Source organism: Protopterus annectens, chromosome 11.part0 (genome assembly GCF_019279795.1).
Source record: "Protopterus annectens isolate FY-2018-M chromosome 11.part0, PAN1.0, whole genome shotgun sequence".
Lineage (NCBI taxonomy): Eukaryota > Metazoa > Chordata > Ceratodontiformes > Protopteridae > Protopterus > Protopterus annectens.
Window position 1 is genome coordinate 1,040,669,450 of NC_056745.1, and position 20,775 is coordinate 1,040,690,224.

General features: G+C 40.3%; 1 protein-coding gene across 1 annotated transcript in view; it reads right to left on the minus strand.

Moving 5' to 3' along the window:
- Positions 1–883: 883 nt before the first annotated feature.
- The window catches only part of GTSE1 (G2 and S-phase expressed 1), a 999,478-nt gene continuing 979,586 nt past the window's right edge, over positions 884–20,775 (minus strand). The window contains exon 10 of the mRNA XM_044087269.1: positions 884–1,513. Coding sequence (XP_043943204.1) covers positions 1,430–1,513 — 84 coding nt within the window. The 3' untranslated portion in view covers positions 884–1,429. The remainder of the gene's footprint in view (positions 1,514–20,775) is intronic.

Sequence of the window (20,775 nt, forward strand, 5' to 3'; positions counted from 1 at the left end):
TTACTTGCAAATCTGTGTTCTGTAAAAGTCTTTGTAGCTTTCTTTGGTCCAGGGTTATGGCTGAAAGGGGTGTGTGGTCCACCAACCCAGACAAGAACCATAAATGCTTTATCAGGTTCAAAGCAGGGGGTGCCACTGGTATTCGCAAAATGCCTGGCTCAATAATTGAATACTGCAGGACAAACAGCATCAGTTTTTACTCATACTTAGATTGCCTCATTCAAGTGCTTGCAGTTTCACCACTGAATACTTCCAAATAAAACACATACCTCCAGAGAAATGTCTTTATGAGCACCGCTCTGCTATTCCCAATTGTTGAGAGTCCAAAAAGGAAAGAGAGTACACCAACAGTGTTTTAATACCATAATAATCTATTTAATGTTATTCATTTTTAGTGCATCAGACAATACAGAAACAGTAAAAAAAAAATCTGCACATATATTTTTGTCTTCATTTTTTAATTTAATGTACCATATTTTAAAATGATTCAACACAAAACACAGTAGTACTATGCTGATCAGGCACTCAGTTATTTTGTTTTAAATGGAAAATGTGGAAGTTTTTTGCAGCTGCAAAATTCTGTAATTAAAACCAGAAGCTTTGCTTCTCTTCCCTATTCCAGTGTGTTAACTGCAGTACAAACAAATACTTCTCAGCACAGCATTTTTTTAAACAGAAAATGCACTCTACTCTAGAACAGGATGGTTTTAAGTTCTACTCATGCTTCTTTTTAGCATGAGCTCAATGATAGTAGTCTCACCGAATATACTTTAAGTGCAGAGCTTCAGAACAGAGCACAACTTAACAGCCTATGATGGTACGGTAAATTTTGAGAACGAAACTGCAAAGTAAAACCATCCATCCACAGCCTCCTTTTTCCTAGTTTTGCATACGATGTTGGGGTGTCACACCAACAATGGCAATCTATTCAGGTGGCTAACCCTGTCCATTATTAGTAAAAAATTAAAATTCAGTACTGAACTTCCCATTTCAGATGCCTGCTAAAAGGAATGACTTCAAATAATTCACATATACATATATACATGCTAGACAAACACGGGTTAAAAAAAACTTTTCTGATCCTTTTTTAATATTAATTCACCTTTTCCTGTAAAAGGGGATTCTAAGACCGCCTTTACAAAGCAATATATGCTTGTAAATGCACAATTTCCTATATAAAATGGCAAATCTTGCTAAAGTACGTCTTTGGATATTCATGTCTGAATTTTAAACCTACAAACGTCAATATGCTAATGGTCCTTGCATATGTTCTTTTTTTTTATAGTTTTGCATCTTACAATTTAAGTATGTAAATTTTACATTATTTTTAAAGTTAACATCACTGAAAAAAGATCTGCTGAAGAGTGTGCTCAGTGCAACAAAATTGCATTTTAAATAATCTTCTGATCTTGTTGAAAAAATGCTTTAATCACAGCAACAGCAAAGGGGAATCCACAACATTTTCTTTGTCTTCTGGACTTAAACGAATGAGAGGAGAACTCAAATCTATCAGCTGTAATAAAAAAATATAAATATATATATCAGACTATTAATTTCTGCTAATAAATTGCTAACTTTAGTCAACAATCTTCTGACAGGCAATGCATCTAATTTCCTCATTTCTAAACTTCACAAATCTCCTCTTAAAAGCTCTACAAAATACTTGACATTGTCGTACAATGGTTTCACGGGGTATAACACATTTTTAATGAAGTATTATTGAAGTCAGCCTCAGCACAATATATATAGCACTGACAATACATTAATTTCATGTGCATGCAAAGTCCTATCATTGTGTGTACTACTGAGTGCTTATCATGGCTTAAAAACGCCTTAAGATTGTATCCTGTTAATTAGTTCTAAGAAAAGAAATTATCCACCTCATTTATGCAGATGTTTACAGCTATCTGCAAATAATGAGAGAAGTCGTATTAGCTAACCATTTAAGAGAGGAGTCTGCAGTGAATTTTCATGAAATTCTACCTATGTTGCAATAGGTATGGGTTTAGGACAGCTAATCCACAGTCACAACACTAAATGTAACTTCATTGAATCCATATAAATTAAAAGCACCAACATCAAAGACAAACTCACTGAAAAAACATATTTGAGGAAAGTACAAAAAAAAAAAAAAAACAAGCAGAAACATTTTTGTCCTTCCCCCTACCTGCCAACCATCAAGGCTCCTGCAATTGGACCCAACCCCACCCACTTCCTAGTGGCACACTTCTCAACCTCTTGGCACAGAAATTCTGGACAAAGCCAAAAATAATGGGGGCACAATGGCTCAAAATCACGGACATACCTTAAATAATGCTCCTATAAGTTTAGAGCATTGCTAAAATGACATGTTTTGCATCAGTATGCATTTTCTGCAAGATATGAAGTCTAAACCTCAATTACATGTCACTATTCAGTGGCTTCAATATTTAATGATTTGCCATAAAAAGAAGTTATGTCTTACCATAACATTCCATCTGTGTTGTTGATCTGCATTCATTCATTACTGATGGGTTATTGTTTCCGTCCTCGGAACCGAGCCGGCCAAATATCAAGCTTGTGTCAGCCAAAAACTCTCGAGCCACGGTTCTACCCAGAATGCTCTGCTCCCAGTTACCTCAGATCGAGTTTGCAAGTTGATAGACAAAAGCATAGACTATCTCTGGTCATAACAGACCTACAATAAAGGAGTATAGGAGATAAACATGGTACCTCTGGAGGGGGACGGAGGGTGGGAAGTAATGAATGAACGAAGAACAACAACACAGATGGAACATTATGTAAGACATAACTTCTTTATCTGATGCTGCTGATCTTCGTTCATTCCTTACTGATGGGACAGAGTCCCCAGCTGCCCGTATCCCTGGGTGGCCCTCATTGAAGGACATTCCTGAGCACCATGGAGCCAAAAGAAGCTCTACCTCTGGAGACCAAGTCCAATTTGTAATGAAAAATAAAGGCATGAGGTTTGGCCCAAGTCGCAGCTGAGCAAATATCAGAGGGAAGCCTTAGCATGGAAAGCTGCTGAAGTTGCCATAGATCTTGTAGAATGTGCTTTCACTCTGAGGCAAAGTGACATTGTTTTTGTTGCAGATAAAGGTAATACAATTTCTCAACCATGAAGCCAATGTAACTTTTGAGACAGGATGACCTCGTCCAGTTCCAGAAAAAGCCAGAAACAGTTGGCCTGATTTACGGGTAGATTTTGTTCTTTCCAGATAAAAATTGTATTTGCCTATGAACATCCAAGGAGAGCAGGCAATACTCGCCCTTGTTAGAGTGGTTAGGAAAGAACACTGGAAAGTCAATAGATTGGTTGATAGACTGCTCTGACACCATTTTTGGTAAAAAGGAAGAATTCGTTCTTAGCGATACCCTAATCCTTATGGAAGATAAGCTAGGGAGGTTTGATGAATACGGCTTGAAGTTGACAAGCGTCTGGCCGATGTGATTGCAATCAGAAACAAAGTTCTCCAAGAGAGATATTTTACATCACATGAAGATGCAGGTTCAAAGGGGGGAGCTGTTAGAGCTTGCAGAACTAATGCCAAATCCCAAGATTGTACCGGTTTCTCTAAAGGGAGGTTTGAAGTGGATAACCCCCCCTTCAAGAATGTTTTACAGAGTCTATGTGACAAAAGCAAAGAATCCTGAAAACCAATGTGGAAATTTGAAATGGCAGCTAAATGCACACAAATAGTAGCGGCAGACACCCCAGAGTGGAAAAGATGTGATAAGTAATCCAAAACCACCAAAACGGGGGCTGACAAGGGGTCTAATTGTTTATTTGCTGCCCACAGAGAAAACCTTTTCCATTTATTGAGATAGATTAGTCTGGTGGATGATTTATGCGATGCAATAAGAATATTGAGCACAGGGGACGAGAGGTTTTCCTGCCTGGCAATCACTGGAAGTGGAAAAACCAAGCTGTCGGTTTCAGGCTTGTTAGATTGGGGTGATTCAGACCGTGCGGATGGGAGATCAATGCTGGGGATGGAATGAGGATCCATGGTTGAACTAGTAGGTGATACCAGAGGAAGGGGTACGACACTTGTCAAGGCCAATATGGAGCAATGAGGATCACTTTGCTTTTCAACTGTTGTGCTTTCTTCAGAAATTGGGAGATGAGGGGAAGAGGAGGATACGCATAAAGTAGGCCTGAGAACCAAACATGGACTAGAACATCTCTCGGTGACTGTCCCAGAGGGGGGATCAGGGCAAAATAGTTGCTGCACTTGTAGTTGGAGAGGTGAATAGGTCGCAGCAAGGCTGCCACTATCATAGGGTTGAGGGACCACTCTTGAGGTTGTAGAATGCACCTGCTCAATCTGTCCGCTATCACATTGGAGCTCCCAGAAATGTGCATTGCAGTTAGAAAGTGGTTGGAAGCTATAGCCCATTGCCATATTCTCAAGGCATCTCGGCATAACAGGTAAGATCTGGTGACCCCTTGCTTGTTGATGTACCAGACCACTGACATGTTGTCTGATTGGATTGCAAAAGTCCCAACGGAAGGATGGAATGAAATGCTTGCAACACTAGTAGCATCGCCCTCAGTTCCAGGACATTGATATGCAAAAGGGCCTCTGTGTCCGACCAGGTGCCTTGGACAGAGTTTCCCTGACATAACCCCCCCCATCCCATTAGGGAGACGTCTGTGGTCACCGTGGCTTTTGGTTGATGGGAGCTGAAGGGGCGAGACCACTATTGGGGATTTTGAGACGTCCACCAGAGTAAATCTTGCTTACATCTCTGAGTTGCACTTATCTGAAAAGACAAAGGATGCTGTAGAGGGTACCACTGAGTGAGAAGTGACTAATGAAGGAGCCTCATGTGGAATCTGGCTAGAGGAACAATGGTGATCAAGGCTGCCATTGACCCCAAGAATTGGAGTATAGATCAAGCGGGAGATTTGTGTTGACAGTGCAGTGGTTGAACCTGTTGCATTATTCTTTGAAGCCTGTGGTCTGGAAGAGATGCTGCGCAATTTCTCGTGTCCAACAGTACCCCTATGAATTCCAAAGAGGGGACTGGGGTCGTGTTGGACTTCCCCAGTCTATAGTAATTCCCAGGCGTTGTGCTGTGATGAGTGTGTAGTGCAGGGCTTCTTCCAGTAGACACTTGGTGGGGACAGTGAGGAGCCTTTCATCTAAATATGGAAATGCCGGGAATCCTTGAAGTCGCAAGTGAGTGATAACCACTTCCATGCATTTGGTGAACACTCTGGAGGCTGCAGAGAGACCGAAAGGCAGACCTTGAAAATGGTAGTGACTGGCTACTGTGCGGAAGTATCTTCTTGAGCGTTTGTCCATTTTTATGTGGTAATACGCATCTTGAAGAGCTACAGAGCACATCCAATTGTCTTCTTCCAGGAGAGGAAGGATGGACTGAACCGTGACCATCCAGAATTTCTCTGTTTTTGCATATTTGTTTGGTGTGCTGAGATCCAAAATTGGCCTCCAGTCCACTGTCTTTTTTGGCACAAAAAAACAAAAAAACCTTGAGGAAAAACGGATCCTATCTGGTTTGGGGGAACTGTCTGGTTGACTTTTTTGTAGCAGCTTTAGGATTTTGTGTGCTGCTGCTTCCCTTTGACTGGGTGGAATGTCGGGTAATATTCTGGATAAGCTTGGACAAAGATGGAAGGGGATGCGAGAGCCTCTGGATATTATCCCTGTTGTACCCAAGAGTCGGTGGTTATATTTTGCCAGGTAGCGGGGTACAAGGAAGGTGAGCAGTCGGGCAACGCTTCAGGAGCGGTGATAGGGTTGGCCAGAGAAAATCTCTGGAACCCCGGTTTCAAGGACCTCCTCTGCCCCGAAAGGGGTGTCTTCCGTTGGAGTTTCCCCCTCTGCCTCTGTGGGAGAACTCAGCACGTGTGTCACAGAAAAAGCCTGATTTACCTGTGCCACATCTTCCCACTCCTCTGATTTCTGGAGTAGAATTGTTGAGGAGTGGAGTGTCCTGACACCAGTGACAGATAGGGTCTTGTCATCTTGTTCGCATCTTGCCAGCATATCTTTCACTTTAGGGCCAAACAAAGAAGTGGCCTCGATGGGGGCATTCATGAAGGAAGCCTTAAAGGAGTCTGCAAAGGCGCATCCAGGCATGTCATCTGGTGACTATACCCGTGCCTGCCGCTCTAGCCGCTCCTTCCATTGCGTGAGAAATAAGACACATGGAAGAATTGGAAATGGACTCTAGGGTGGCTGAGAAACCACGTTGTCACGGACCTAGTCAGAAACAGCTCCTGCCAAGGTTTCAGAGAGTTGGTCGATAAGATCCCTCTGAAGCCTGGTAAAACCTGCCAAATAGTTCTAAGACCTTACAGCGAAGGTTGATGAAGCAAACACATGCTTTCCTAGGCTGTCTTGCCCAGGACTCCTTGTTGGGCTATGTACAGTTTGGCTCTCTTCTGCCAAATCCTTCTTAGTTGCAGCCGCCACCATCACGGCATCTACTGGAAGACCTTGTGACCAAAGGGGATGCTCAGCTGGAGGCGATAAGATTTTATCAGGCCTCCGTGGTATCGCTTCCAAGGTGTCAGGAGCCTTCCATGCGCGCTGGACGAGCTCATCGGCTGGTGGGGTAACCAAGGAGGTAGGGGGCTGGGCACAAAAGGCCTGCAGGAATACAGCTTCCTCATGGAAAGGATTAGAGGACTTCCAGTCACCCCTCTAAGGATCTCAAGGATGTCACCAAAAAACACCTCAGAGGGTGACCATGGGGGACCCTTCCCAGTCATCAAAATCCATATCTTCAGTCAACGATTCCTCAGTGGAGTCCACGTGCTTCCTCTTCCACAATGCTTTGTGGGGTACTTCCTCAGTGGGAGGTTCTGGGGAAGACTGCAAAGAGGGTGTTGCCTGAGGAGGAGAAATCTGAGACCCTTGTGCCCGGTGATTGTGGCTTGTGAGAGTTGCAGCATAGAGGGGGAAGAGGACTCAGACATGTGGAGTTTGCCAGCAGAAGCAAGCACCCTCTCCATGGCCTGGAAGGCCGGCCCACCCAAGGAAAGATGGGAGCACGGAACAGAGCACAACAACCTTGGAACTAGGGTCACACCCTGCCCCGACGAGCCGACTCCCAGACCAGGAGTCTCAAGAGGACTGTGAAGCTTGAGGGGGAGGATTCCTGGAGGGTGCCATAGAAGAAAAATCAGCATGGAACCAAGAATGCCCTCCCCATGGCACAGCCACTGGACTGAGAAGAGCCGGATGCCCAGTGCACAAAGGGCCACAAGGACGACTCTGGTTCCAAAGTGAGATCCACTTTTGGAGTCGGAGGAAGGGAAGCTGCTGTCAAAGTAATGGGTTTCGATACTTGGGTGGAAGTCGAAGGAGAAGTGTACGTTTGAGTTTGAAGAGATGTACGTTCACCTGAAGGAGGGAATGTGGACTTCAACGGGTGAGAGACCTCTGGCCACAAGCAACTGGTCAACAAGCCACACCATATCTTGCTCAGAGAGGCTCCTGGTTGACCTCACAGAATAACCCGAGGGCGATTCTGGCCTTTCTAGAAAAGGACTATATTGGCTACCAATGAATGGATCCAAGGAAAGAGAGTACTTGGTCCTTGCTAATTCAAGCGGTGCAGAGCCCAGAACAGAGGACGTCTGCACCTAAGAAAACAATGTGGAAGTAGTCTGCGCAGACGTCAGCACCATAGAAGTTGAAGGTGTCTGCAATGTAAAAAGAAGTGTCTGCACTGATGGGTACGGTGTCAGAGGAAAGTGTCTACACCAGTAACAATGACTGTGCCGAAAAGGACTGCACCGAAGAACATGTCGGTGCAGAAAGTATCTGCACTGTGGAGGACAGTAACGTCATACTCAGGGCCGAAGGGGGCTGTACCAACGGTGCCGAAGGGGACTATACTTGCATGGACGGTGCCCGTGAGGGCCGTGTCGGAGCTGTAATTGTCTGCACAGGGAACTCTGGTGCCGATGAGGACATGGCTGGAGCAAGAATCAGCTGGGGTGGTGCTGAGCCTGGAGCTAATAGGGTCACAGGTGGTAGCACTGAAGTAGTAGTCAATTTCACCTTCTTATGAGTAGACTCCCTACGATCCTCCAGAGGGAGATGAAGGCAGCGACCTCGATGAGGAAAAGGAAGAACGCCTCTTATGGGGTTTAGCAGGAGGGGGTGAGACCTCCGACCCAGAAATAGCCTCTCAGAAAGGAGATTTGAGAAGACCTTTCAAGATTAATTTGTTCTTTCTCTCATTATGAGTCCTGGTCGAAAAATTTCTACAAATCCCACACGGGGGATCCACAGTAAGGTGGTAGACTTTCAAACAGACACATAGGTCACGGCCATCAGAAAGCAGTAACTTACGGCCGCAATCCTTACACTGCTTAAAACCAATGCTAGTTTTCTTATCCGACATAATGATGGAGAACAACAGTACCAAATGGAAGAGGAAAGGCTACCCAAAAGGGTAAGGAGAGAGAAGGATTACCAATGATAGTAATGAAGAATTACCTCAAAGGTAAGAAAAGGTAATAAAGTAATAAAGAGAAACAGACTAAAGGGAGAGAGTCTTAAGGATACGACAGGGTAGCAGAATAATACCAGAAACTGTTTGAAAAACGATATATAAAACTTTCAAAAAATTAGACACTTAGCTGAAAAGAGTGGCTTGACACGGCTGTACAATGAAGCAAACGAGATCTGAGGTAACAGGGAGCAGAGCATTCTGGGTAGGACCTTGGCTCGAGAGTTTTTGGCTGACACTAGCTTGATATTTTGCCAGCTCAGTTCCGAGGACGGAACCGATAACCCATCAGTAAGGAACGAATGAAGATGAACAACATCAGATAATATATTTCATGACAAACTGACTAAAAATATGAGGCAAATATCTAGGCAATCTGTGAAAAACTGGACATTTGAGAGGTATGCCTAGCAGTGCAGAGTCCCTAAATTTGCTAAGGTGACCACCATCTGGAGGTGTCATCATACAGGTAGACTTCAGGGACTGTCATTTTGCATATATCCTGGCACAGGGAGCATGTGCAGGCCCCCTAACCCTGCCATTGGGCAGGAACGCAACATCTTCCCTCTATGGAGTGCATGCTTCTGCAGACTCACTAATAAGAGCTATGATAAGAGCAAGCAGTGGCTTAGTGATCGGAAAGCACTCCCTTTCCCCCAAGGATTTCCACAGCAAACCTGCCCATCCTTTGGGCAATTGTGGCCATGTGCATCCTGCTCTGCCTCATCCACTCACCAAGTAAGGTGATTGCCCATCCTCCCCTGCTACTAATGTAAAACACCCAAACTGCTACCTGAACTCTTGCTACCTAGACCATATTTAGAGCTCTCTCCAAGACCCTTTTTAATCATGACCAGAGTCCCAGGCTGAAACAATATACAGACATTAAATTTATGGAAAAAGATTTACAAGACAAAAGCATGTGTATGTGTGTTTACACATCTATACGCAGACAGATTATATATATATATATATATATATATATATATATGAAAATCCAAAAACACAAAACCCTGATGGATGTGTTCCAAAAATCCACAATGTGTCAATATAATGAAAATTGTTTAATCACAATCATCCATTTAAATACAACCATTCAAAAAACGTCATATCCTGCTGCAATTAATTCCTAGTAAAAACACACATATGACTTCCCATTCACGTCAAATCCCATTCATCCACATAGTAAGCTGCACTTATAATAAACAATCCAACAAAAACAGAAGACAAATACTTTTAACCACATCATACTACGATGCTGTTTACAAAAGTAACTAAAATATTGCATCATATCAAATTCCTGTTTAAAACAGAATCTCAACACATTCATCCAAATAATAAAACGCACTAGTTGAATTCTTATAAAAGTACAATACTGCAACTGAATGAATACAGTGCATGCATAGAAATGACATTACATTGCTTGTTCTTATATATAAAATTCATCAACATCTCATATATACATCTGTATACGTATACGTATATCCATTCTAGTGAGCACAACCTGATAGTGCCTTGTCGGCACAACGAACTGTCTGAGGTGATAGACATACTAATACATAACAAATAAAGAAGGAATGAGAAGATAAAAAACAGTTAAACAATAAAAATAAAGAATAAAAAATAAAAAATAAAAAATAATGTTGACTATAACCAAAACATCCGACAATCTATCCACTAAATGTCTGTACATGATATAGCTATAACAAATGTGGCAAATGTGGCAAATATGGCAAATGTACCTGAGACAAATACATGGGTTGAATTAGCCACCAATAAAGCCTAACCCAATGCACAAAATTCAACCAAGGTGAATAATGAAATCAATCATCAATGCTCACTCATTAAGAAAAACACTCAGCCCTTATTTAATGGTTTTAGCTTTGAGAACCGGTTTCAGAGGTACACTCTCATTAAGCTCCCTGCCACGATGGGCACCTAACCTTAATATCCATTCGGTTTCTGCCAATTCAGTCAAGTTCACAATATCACCCCCTCTCAGCCCAATGGACACAACATGTAATACCTGGAACAGAAAACCATGTCCATCATTCTCTAACATATGCTTAGCTATAGCACTGCATACATCTGACCTGTTATAACAATATATGCGACCTATTGGTCTTACCAACATAAAACACATAGCATGTCTGACAACATGCCACATAAATGAGATTCCTAGTCATACAGTCTGCCCTGCACCTTAACTCCCAGAGTCTTCCATCATTGGGGTTCCTAAAGAACCTGGATGTATCTATATGGATGCATTGAGCACATGTTCTCAATGATGCTAGACTCATATGCTGGGCATAAATTGGGGAAACATAAATACTGTTTTAGGTTCTTTAAATTCCTATATACATATCGTGGGCAATTTCCCACGATGTTATGTATATGATCATCCGCCATCAGTATGTTCCAATTGTCAAAAAATGCTTTCTGGGCCATCCCTGTATCCTTTGCAAAAGGTAAGACTACAGGCAGTTGTACAACAGGATTGTGAGTCCTGGGACCGTCATACTCTTGCCTCCTTGTTGAATAATAGGGTCTACCTACACCACTTCTAAAACTCATTACTTCTGTACAAACTGAATCTAGGGTTCGTCTGTCATATCCCCTAGTTAAAAAATTGTTTTTCAATTGCTCAATCTCCGTTCTGAACCTCATGTCATCAGAACATAAGCGGGATATCCTCAAAGCTTGCCCTTTTACTATATTTCTATGTATACCTGGGTGATGCATGCTGTCTTGTGCTAAATAAGTCGCTCTGTAACATTCTTTCCTGTAAACAGTGGTCTTGAGGGTACCCAATTCCTTATATATCTTAACATCTAAGAAATCTATACTACTCTTCGAATGTTCCATTGTAAATCTCAAGAATCCTTCCATACTGTTGACACGAGATACAAACTGTTCCAAACCCATGCTGGTGCCCCTCCATAGGAGAAAGAGGTCATCAACAAACCGTCTGTAAAAGACGATGTTTGAGCATGTCAACATGACCTCACAACTTGTGCCCATGGCTACACCTGTTCGTTGTTTAAATAACTTATCAATAAAAATGAAACAATTGTTTTCAAGGACATTCTCAAGAAGAAGGGTCAAAAAATCAGTTTGGACGTCATCATAAAATTCACACATCAAAGCTTTTACAGAACTAATACCCACATCATTGGGTATACAGGTGAACAAAGATCTGACATCCATAGTTACTAACTCTAGATCTTCCGTATAATCTATACCACTAGTAAAGGCATATAAGTCAGCTAGAAACTGTCCAGTATCTTTTAAAACATAGTCAAAATGTTGCAGAATTGCTTTCAATTTACTGTCCAGATATATGGAGATAGGTTGAGTGACCCATCCTTCCCCTGCCACAATTGGCCTGAAAGGGGGAGTATGTGCATTCTTATGTACTTTAGGTAGCCCATTGATGCGTGGTATCACTGGGAATTCAACGTGTAAAAAGTCATATAAATCTTTGGTCATCACACCCAATGTAAGACATTCATTGAGCATCGCATATATATTGACACAGCAGTCCTCTATCTGTTGCAATGTTATCAATTCATAGGCTGTTGTATCAAGCATTGATAACATGGAATCAATGTAGAATGATTTATCCATGACAACAATCAATCCGCCCTTGTCAGCCGGTCGTATAACAATATCTGAATTGTTTTTCAGGCTAGTAAGTGCATCATTCAATTCAACACTCAAGTTGTCACTTGATTCAAATGTTCTTACAGATATGTTGCTGTACAAATCTCTCTCTACCGATTTAACAAATACTTCTAATGTAGGAGTCAACCTTGGATTAAAAATACTATTGCTTTTAAAAACTGTCGTGCTCTCAACAGATGTATTACCAAACAAAAGTTTGAGGTTAACATTTCTTGCAAAAAGCCTAGTGGCCAAAAGATAGTCACTAATACCTGCTCTCCTCGTTGGAATAAAGGACAAACCTTTCTCCAGCAACTCAACCTCTGTATCAGATAGACTGAGACCAGAGATGTTCCAAACTAATGATTTGTTTTCCATTTCTGCTTCTGCTGCTGATTGAACCTCTCCCACTTGTGGTCTGATTCTAATGACCTCTTCCTTCCGGTGCGTATCGGTAGTGGCACCAATGGAAAATCCTGCTGTTCTCCAACTTTCAATTTCTCCAACTGAATCTTGCGTCTCACCACGGTGGCTGTTCGCGCAGTATTTACATCATTCGACTCCACTGATGAAATTCGATCCTCCACTGGGGTAAAATATAAAGATGTGACTGACTTGGGGCTTAACAAGCACATATTCTGCTTATTAGCATTAGCAGTGTCCTTTGGGCAACCACTTACCCCCAACGATTGTTGATCCACTTCGACACAGTTAGTGGTATCATCTCCCATATTAACCTTGTCGACAAAAACATCCTCCTTGTTGGTTAAGGACTCTTGTCCCACAACTGTATCAGCATGTCTAGCCTTCTCTCTATCTGCCCCTTTCAAATAAGTCACTGTTCTGGGCCATACAAAGACATTGTTGGATTCAAAGTCTATTCTGTCACGGTTCAGTTTTTTCCTCTTCTGTGCCAATAAATTATTCCCATACCTTGTGACCCTATCCATCAATTCTTGTAAAAAGACGTCAGTCATATCTGTACCTATTAGTCCATTCAGTCTTTCTTGCTGTTCTGCCAGTATGTCCAATAAATCTAGCTCCTTTGGTTTAAAGAAGTCTATTAGCAAATTCATGTAAGACATGCTTGCTTGCAAATTTATTCTCTGCCAACGAGCAAGCAGTTGCATATTTAACACCACCACTTTGATTTCAATGCTTGCCTCCATATGTTGTCTCTGACATTGAAGGCGTTTAAACTTAAATAAGTTGTTCTCTATATCCCTCTTGATCTGTCTCACCACAATCTCCGTGTCGACATCAACGATAGTTTCTGGTTCACACTGTTCAAAAGCATTTTTATCCAACAGGGGATTGGCAAGATCTTGCTGACTTAACATTCAATGTCTCTGCTGCTCCTGTCGCTGCCATACCATCCATCCAAAAAGAAAAATACACAAAACCCTGATGGATGTAGTGCAGTACCAACTTGTATACGCAAAATATTCCAAAGTTATTCGAAGGTGTTCCAAAAAATCCACAATGTGTCAATATAATGAAAATTGTTTAATGTAGAAGCTTCTTCAGACGTTACAATGTTAAAAACACAATCATCCATTTAAATACAACCATTCAAAAAACGTCATATCCTGCTGCAATTAATTCCTAGTAAAAACACACATATGACTTCCCATTCACGTCAAATCCCATTCATCCACATAGTAAGCTGCACTTATAATAAACAATCCAACAAAAACAGAAGACAAATACTTTTAACCACATCATACTACGATGCTGTTTACAAAAGTAACTAAAATATTGCATCATATCAAATTCCTGTTTAAAACAGAATCTCAACACATTCATCCAAATAATAAAACGCACTAGTTGAATTCTTATAAAAGTACAATACTGCAACTGAATGAATACAGTGCATGCATAGAAATGACATTACATTACATTGCCTGGGAGAAGGAGGTCATGTTGACATGCTCAAACATCGTCTTTTACAGACGGTTTGTTGATGACCTCTTTCTCCTATGGAGGGGCACCAGCATGGGTTTGGAACAGTTTGTATCTCGTGTCAACAGTATGGAAGGATTCTTGAGATTTACAATGGAACATTCGAAGAGTAGTATAGATTTCTTAGATGTTAAGATATATAAGGAATTGGGTACCCTCAAGACCACTGTTTACAGGAAAGAATGTAGACAGCATGCATCACCCAGGTATACATAGAAATATAGTAAAGGCAAGCTTTGAGGATATCCGCTTATGTTCTGATGACATGAGGTTCAGAGCGGAGATTGAGCAATTGAAAAACAATTTTTAACTAGGGCCTAGATTCAGTTTGTACAGAAGTAATGAGTTTTAGAAGTGGTGTAGGTAGACCCTATTATTCAACAAGGAGGCAAGAGTATGACGGTCCCAGGACTCACAATCCTGTTGTACAACTGCCTGTAGTCTTACCTTTTGCAAAGGATACAGGGATGGCCCAGAAAGCATTTTTTGACAATTGGAACATACTGATGGCGGATGATCATATAATATGTATATAGGAATTTAAAGAACCTAAAACAGTATTTATGTTTCCCCAATTTATGCCCAGCATATGAGTCTAGCATCATTGATTTTGGTACGAGGAAATGTGGAACATGTGCTCAATGCATCCATATAGATACATCCAGGTTCTTTAGGAACCCCAATGATGGAAGACTCTGGGAGTTAAGGTGCAGGGCAGACTGTATGACTAGGAATCTCATTTATGTGGCATGTTGTCAGACATGCTACCATATATATTGTTATAACAGGTCAGATGTATGCAGTGCTATAGCTAAGCATATGTTAGAGAATGATGGACATGGTTTTCTGTTCCAGGTATTACATGTTGTGTCCATTGGGCTGAGAGGGGGTGATATTGTGAACTTTGAATTGAATTGAAAACCGAATGGATATAAGTAGGGGTGCCCCCGTGTGTGGGGGAGAGCTTGAGAGTGTACCTCTGAAACCAGTTCTGAAAGCTAAAACCATTAAATAAGGGCTGAGTGTTTTTCTTAATGAGTGAGCATTGATGATTGATTTCATTATTCACCTTGGTTGAATTTTGTGCATTGGGTTAGGCTTTATCGGTGGCTAATTCAACCCATGTATTTGTCTCAGGTACATTTTATTTTGTTTAACTGTTTTTTATCTTCTTATTCCTTCTTTATTTGTTATGTATTAGTATGTCTATCACCTCAGACAGTTGTCTTCTGTTTTGTTGGATTGTTTATTATAAGCTTACTACTATGATGAATGGGATTTTTGATGTTGAATGAGTCATCATGTGTGTTTTACTAGGAATTAATTCTTTCTACATTAAACAATTATATTTACACATTGTGGATTTTTGGAACACGACACCGAATATAACTTTGGAATATTTTGCGTATACAAGTTGGTACTGCACTACATCCATCAGGGTTTTGTGTTTTTGGATATATATATATATATATATATATATATATATATATATATATATATAGATATGGATTCACTTTATAACCGCAAAATGCTGAAATATTGAATTTCAGTATCTCGAGACTATAAAACCGAATCCACAAAACACCGACAAACAAAAACCGCGAAACCACATAACCGAAAACACCGCACACACTACACTAAACATACAACAAAACACCCACATCACAACATAAACAAAAAAACAACACACATACACAACCACCCCCACTTATATATACTAACTCCGAGATCGCACACACAACAAAAAAGCTCTCACACATGCACATTCTCCAATCCCTCACACACACTAACTCCCACTCAAAACCCTTACAAAACACTCACTTACCTGACATAACACCTACATCCAAACATGGCACCGCGCACCAACAAAACACAAACCCGTACATTACATAGCGCAACTTCATAACCGCAAATTCGACATTTTCGACATACGTCAAATTCGCGATTATGAACGTTCGCTATTTTGAACATTCGACTTTATAGCTTTGAGATACTGAAATTCGACATTTCAGTATTTCGATGTTATAAAGTGAACCCATATATATATATATATATATATATATATATATATATATATATATATATATATATATATAAAATATAGATTATATATATATATATATATATATATATATATATATGATATAGATAATCTATCGCCTTTGGCTGGAGGAGAACTGAAATTCAAACCTGTTTGTCATGCATATTGACATTAAATTACTCACAACTTACATGTCATGTAGTAAAAGACAACTGTGCAAATAGAAGTACAACTCTTTATGGAAGATATTAATGCAAGTTATAACCATATTATATAGAGGATAAAGTTTCTCTTACAGGTTTATCTTACAGGTTAGGGTTTAATGCAAATATGGCAAAAGATATTGAACAAGGTAAGGTAAAGATTCTGTAGAGAGACTGAAAATTTTTGAGTCGAGCTGACAGCCTGCATCTATATATATATATATATATATATATATATATATATATATATATATATATAAAAAATAAAAAAAAAACTTGCTCTGAATATTGTACCAAAACTGATGTCAGACAGCTCATGCCTTGAAATAGGCAATATAAAAGAAAAAATACAGTTGTGCAAGTTGTACTTAGCCATCACAGTAGATGTTTGAATTATTCACTGCTGCAATAGCCTATGGGGTTGTATTCCACCATGTGGACAGCGACTGGCCAGCTTCCTGGAGCTTTCATCCTCTCCTACATTGTTATTCTGGCTGTTTATAGGCCAAGTCCTTTTTGGTGGGAGCTATATAAACAGTCAGTATGACAAAATCTTCAGAGCTTGCTTGCCTCTCAACCAAAAATGGGGAACTCAGCCTGAAGTAAACCAAGATATAAAAATAAAAAAAAAATCTAACTTTCTGTTCTATTAGAAAAATTATACCATGGGGGATGGTAAATGGGTGCAGCTATTACAGTAGTTAAGTGAAGAATCTGAACATCTACTATTATGGGAAAGAGCAACTTATGCAACTGTAATATGTTCACCATTCTCATTACTATAGTAGCCCATGGGTAGACTACTGTAGCTTATCCAACATGGGAGCAGAGACAATGGTCCTAGTGAAGCCTGCCTTGGACCAGGAAAAGTAATCCCGTTTGTAGTGTTTTGTAAAAGCATTCAGGACCAAGTTACTGCTTCTAGAGTCAACCTCTTTCCATTATGCAATTGTTGAAGGTAAGGATGCAACTCTGCCTGTAATGGATTGTCCATAGAGAAAGAAACAAAATAGTAGAAACAATCCATTTAGACTCTGGTTGACCTTAGTCCCACAATAGGAAATACATATGTTTACTTTCCTGAAGGACTTAGTCCTCCCAAGGTACTACCCAAATGGCCTATGCATGACCAGAGTGTAGAAACTTTTTCATGTTTGCTTTTAGGATTTGATTAGAAAATAAGAGACTGATGGCCTGATTCACTGCGAACTTAGGAATAGCCTTGGGCATGAAATAGGGATTTGTGTGCAGAGTGAACCTGAATTTGTGAAAAAACATTCAGAGTTCTCCCACCATGACAGCTTGCAATGCATATACTCTTTTTGCAGCTGTCACAACAATTCCAAGTGATGAACCGAATGTCAGTTAGACTTGGCAGGTTCAGAGAGACTTTCCAGCACAGAATTGAGATACCACGGAAAAGGAAACTGCCTAAAAGATAGTCTCAGGTGTAAAACTCATTTTAGGGATTATTTCACTATAAACTAAGAAACAGAACAATCCATGGGCAGACATGCTGGAATCGCCACAAGATGAACCTTTACAGAGGAGTAAAGGTCAGAGGATAGTAACTCAAATATTTGAACAGTGGTACAAAATCCACGATAGATACCTGGTCATTTGGGTATGCACTAACTAAAAAATCTTTTCCACTTGCAATATGCAGGCTTTCCTGACTCCTTCAATAACTGCTGCACGTCATTATGACGGATGTGCATAAAAGGTATCAAAATTGAATCATCCAGGAAGTCAGAAGTTGCTGTTTGATTTCGGTGCATCAAATTCCTCTCATCTTGGGTGAGTAGATCCAGTCTGTGAGGAAGCTTGTGGTAACTGCCTCTAGCCAATTCCATAAGAAAGTAATCTTACCATAAGAGTGGATGTTTGAATTATCAATGCTGCAGTAGCCTTGGCTATATTGGTTAAATCTTTCCAATAATATAACAAGTGGCACCTTCAACACTCAAGCTAAACTGTCTAAGACGGGTCTCAATGCTGAGCCCTTCAGAGCTTTCATACCAAATGAGAGGGGGAAGATAAGCTCCAAGGACATAGCTAGGAGTAAAATTATATATATATATATATATATATATATATATATATATATATATATATATATATATACACATACACACATTATATATATATATATATATATATACACACACACACATATATATATATATATATATATATATACACACACACATATATATATATACACACACACACATATATATTATAAACACACACACACACACACACACACAGTGGTAAATAACTAAGGGGAATTGTGTGTGGGGGGGGGCAGGTTTACTTATACAACTGCACTGTGTCCATCATATTTAATCACTACTGCAGTAGCCTTAGCTATATAGGTAGATTGCCCTGGCTTACAATATTTGGGGGGTGGAAGGGGAAGGGTTCAGGAACTCCTGAAAAATGATTTTAGTAAATCCGATTTATTTATTTTTTTTATTTTACATTTTTTGACCGGGGTAGTCTAACTGGATATATGTCCATTTTCAGTAGAGGCCCTGGGAGATACGCTCCGAGGAAACAAAACAAAATCACATATACAAAAATTAATGTATACAATGAACATTGCAGGTACAGTACAGAGGAATAATCAAAGAGGTCATTCGTTCATAACATAGTGCAAAATATACTGATACAATTAGTACCATACAAAATGTAGTTGCAATACATCATAAAGAAAAAGATGGCAGCTGAATTATACAATATATTAGTATACAAGTAGTCAAAGAAAAAGTAGGAGCTGAAATTCTACAATATATTAGTAAAAGTAGTCTCCTTAATGAGATTCTGAAGATGTAAGTAATAGTGTAGAAGGACAAGGTAAGTTGTTATTAAGAAAAGGAACTTGATTACTGAGAAGAGGAGGGTAGGGTGAACCAAGTAAGAAGAGCTAGTTGATCAGTCAGGTTTAGTACAGGGGTACAACCAGTGTGTTCTGAGGAAAAGTTTCAATTTGGTTTTAAAGAGTGATATAAAGGGAAGAGAGGAAAGTTTGTTAGGAAAAGGTTCCAAGATTTTCCAACAGTATTAGAGAAAAGAGAGTCCCCAGCCCTGTTGTTTGATTTACAAATATTTACAAGAAGTTTATGTGATGATCGTAAGGTCTTTAGATTGTTGTAGGGGGTAATGAGGGTACATAGTATAGGGGTGTTGGTAGGTTGGTAAAGGGTTTTATGGGTAATGGACAGTTGGTGGAATTTAAGATGATTTTGTAATTCAAGCCATCCTAGCTGCTTTAGATTAAAACAGTGGTGGGTTCTGAAAGGGTTACCTGTAGCAAATATGGCTATGTTACTGTAGAAGTTTTCCATTTTATTAAGGTTGTTTTTACAGAGATTAGTATATATGGGTGAGGCATACAGGAGAGTAGAAATTAGATGGGTGTGAGCAATAGTTATTCTAGCTGCAGGAGAGAGGAAATGTTTGATCCTGTAGAGAGAGCCTAGTTTTCTATCAACAGATTTTAGAGTATTGTTAATATGGGTGTTGAAGTTAAGGTTATCTATGGTGATAACTAGTAGTTTGGTAGTTGGATCTGGGGATATGAGAGTACCATTATTGGATGTTACTGTGAAGTCTATTGGGGGGGGGACTTGCAAGTAGGAGTAAAATGGAGGAGTTTAGTTTTTTGGGGGTTCAGAAGGAGACAGCGCTGTGTAAACCATTGTTCAACTGTGTTAAACACATTTTGGGTTAGGGAGTGAAATTCAGATATAGATGTGTGGAATCATCTGCATATTGTATGCATGTAGCTTGGGGGATTGCTAGGTGAAGGTAGTTGATAAATATAGAAAAAGTACAGTTTTGTACCTACCATAAATGTAGATGTTCGAGTGCTCATACAGCTGCAGTCATAACAGATGGGTTATCCTGCCGTCAGGCGGGTCCTCGGTCGGCCGAATTCCAAAGTCTAGGTCCGGCGTCGGTTGTCGTCACTTCTTCCCTGACATCAGTGCGGCAGGGGTATAAAAGAGGCAGCCGACACCATATTCTTCAGTTTTTCTTGCCCCAGATGTCAGGTGCCCCCAGAAGGTAGGCAAACAACGTTATGCAAAGATGCAATGTTGATGAATCAAAAACAGTAGTTGCAAGCAAATACACCATAAAAGAATACCCCAAAAAGGTAATATGAAAAGTGTTTTTCATAAGGCCTGTCCCTAAGAGGGGATGGAGGGAGGGAAACCTGGACTGCAGCTGTATGAGCACTCGAACATCTACATTTATGGTAGGTACAAAACTGTACTATGTTCATCGTGCATACAGCTGCAGTCATAACAGATGGGTAGAATCCCAAAGCTAAGTAAGGGTGGTAGGCACTAAGTGGAACTAGGAGGGGCTAGGATGCCCTGCAGGACTGCCGTGGCAAAGCCC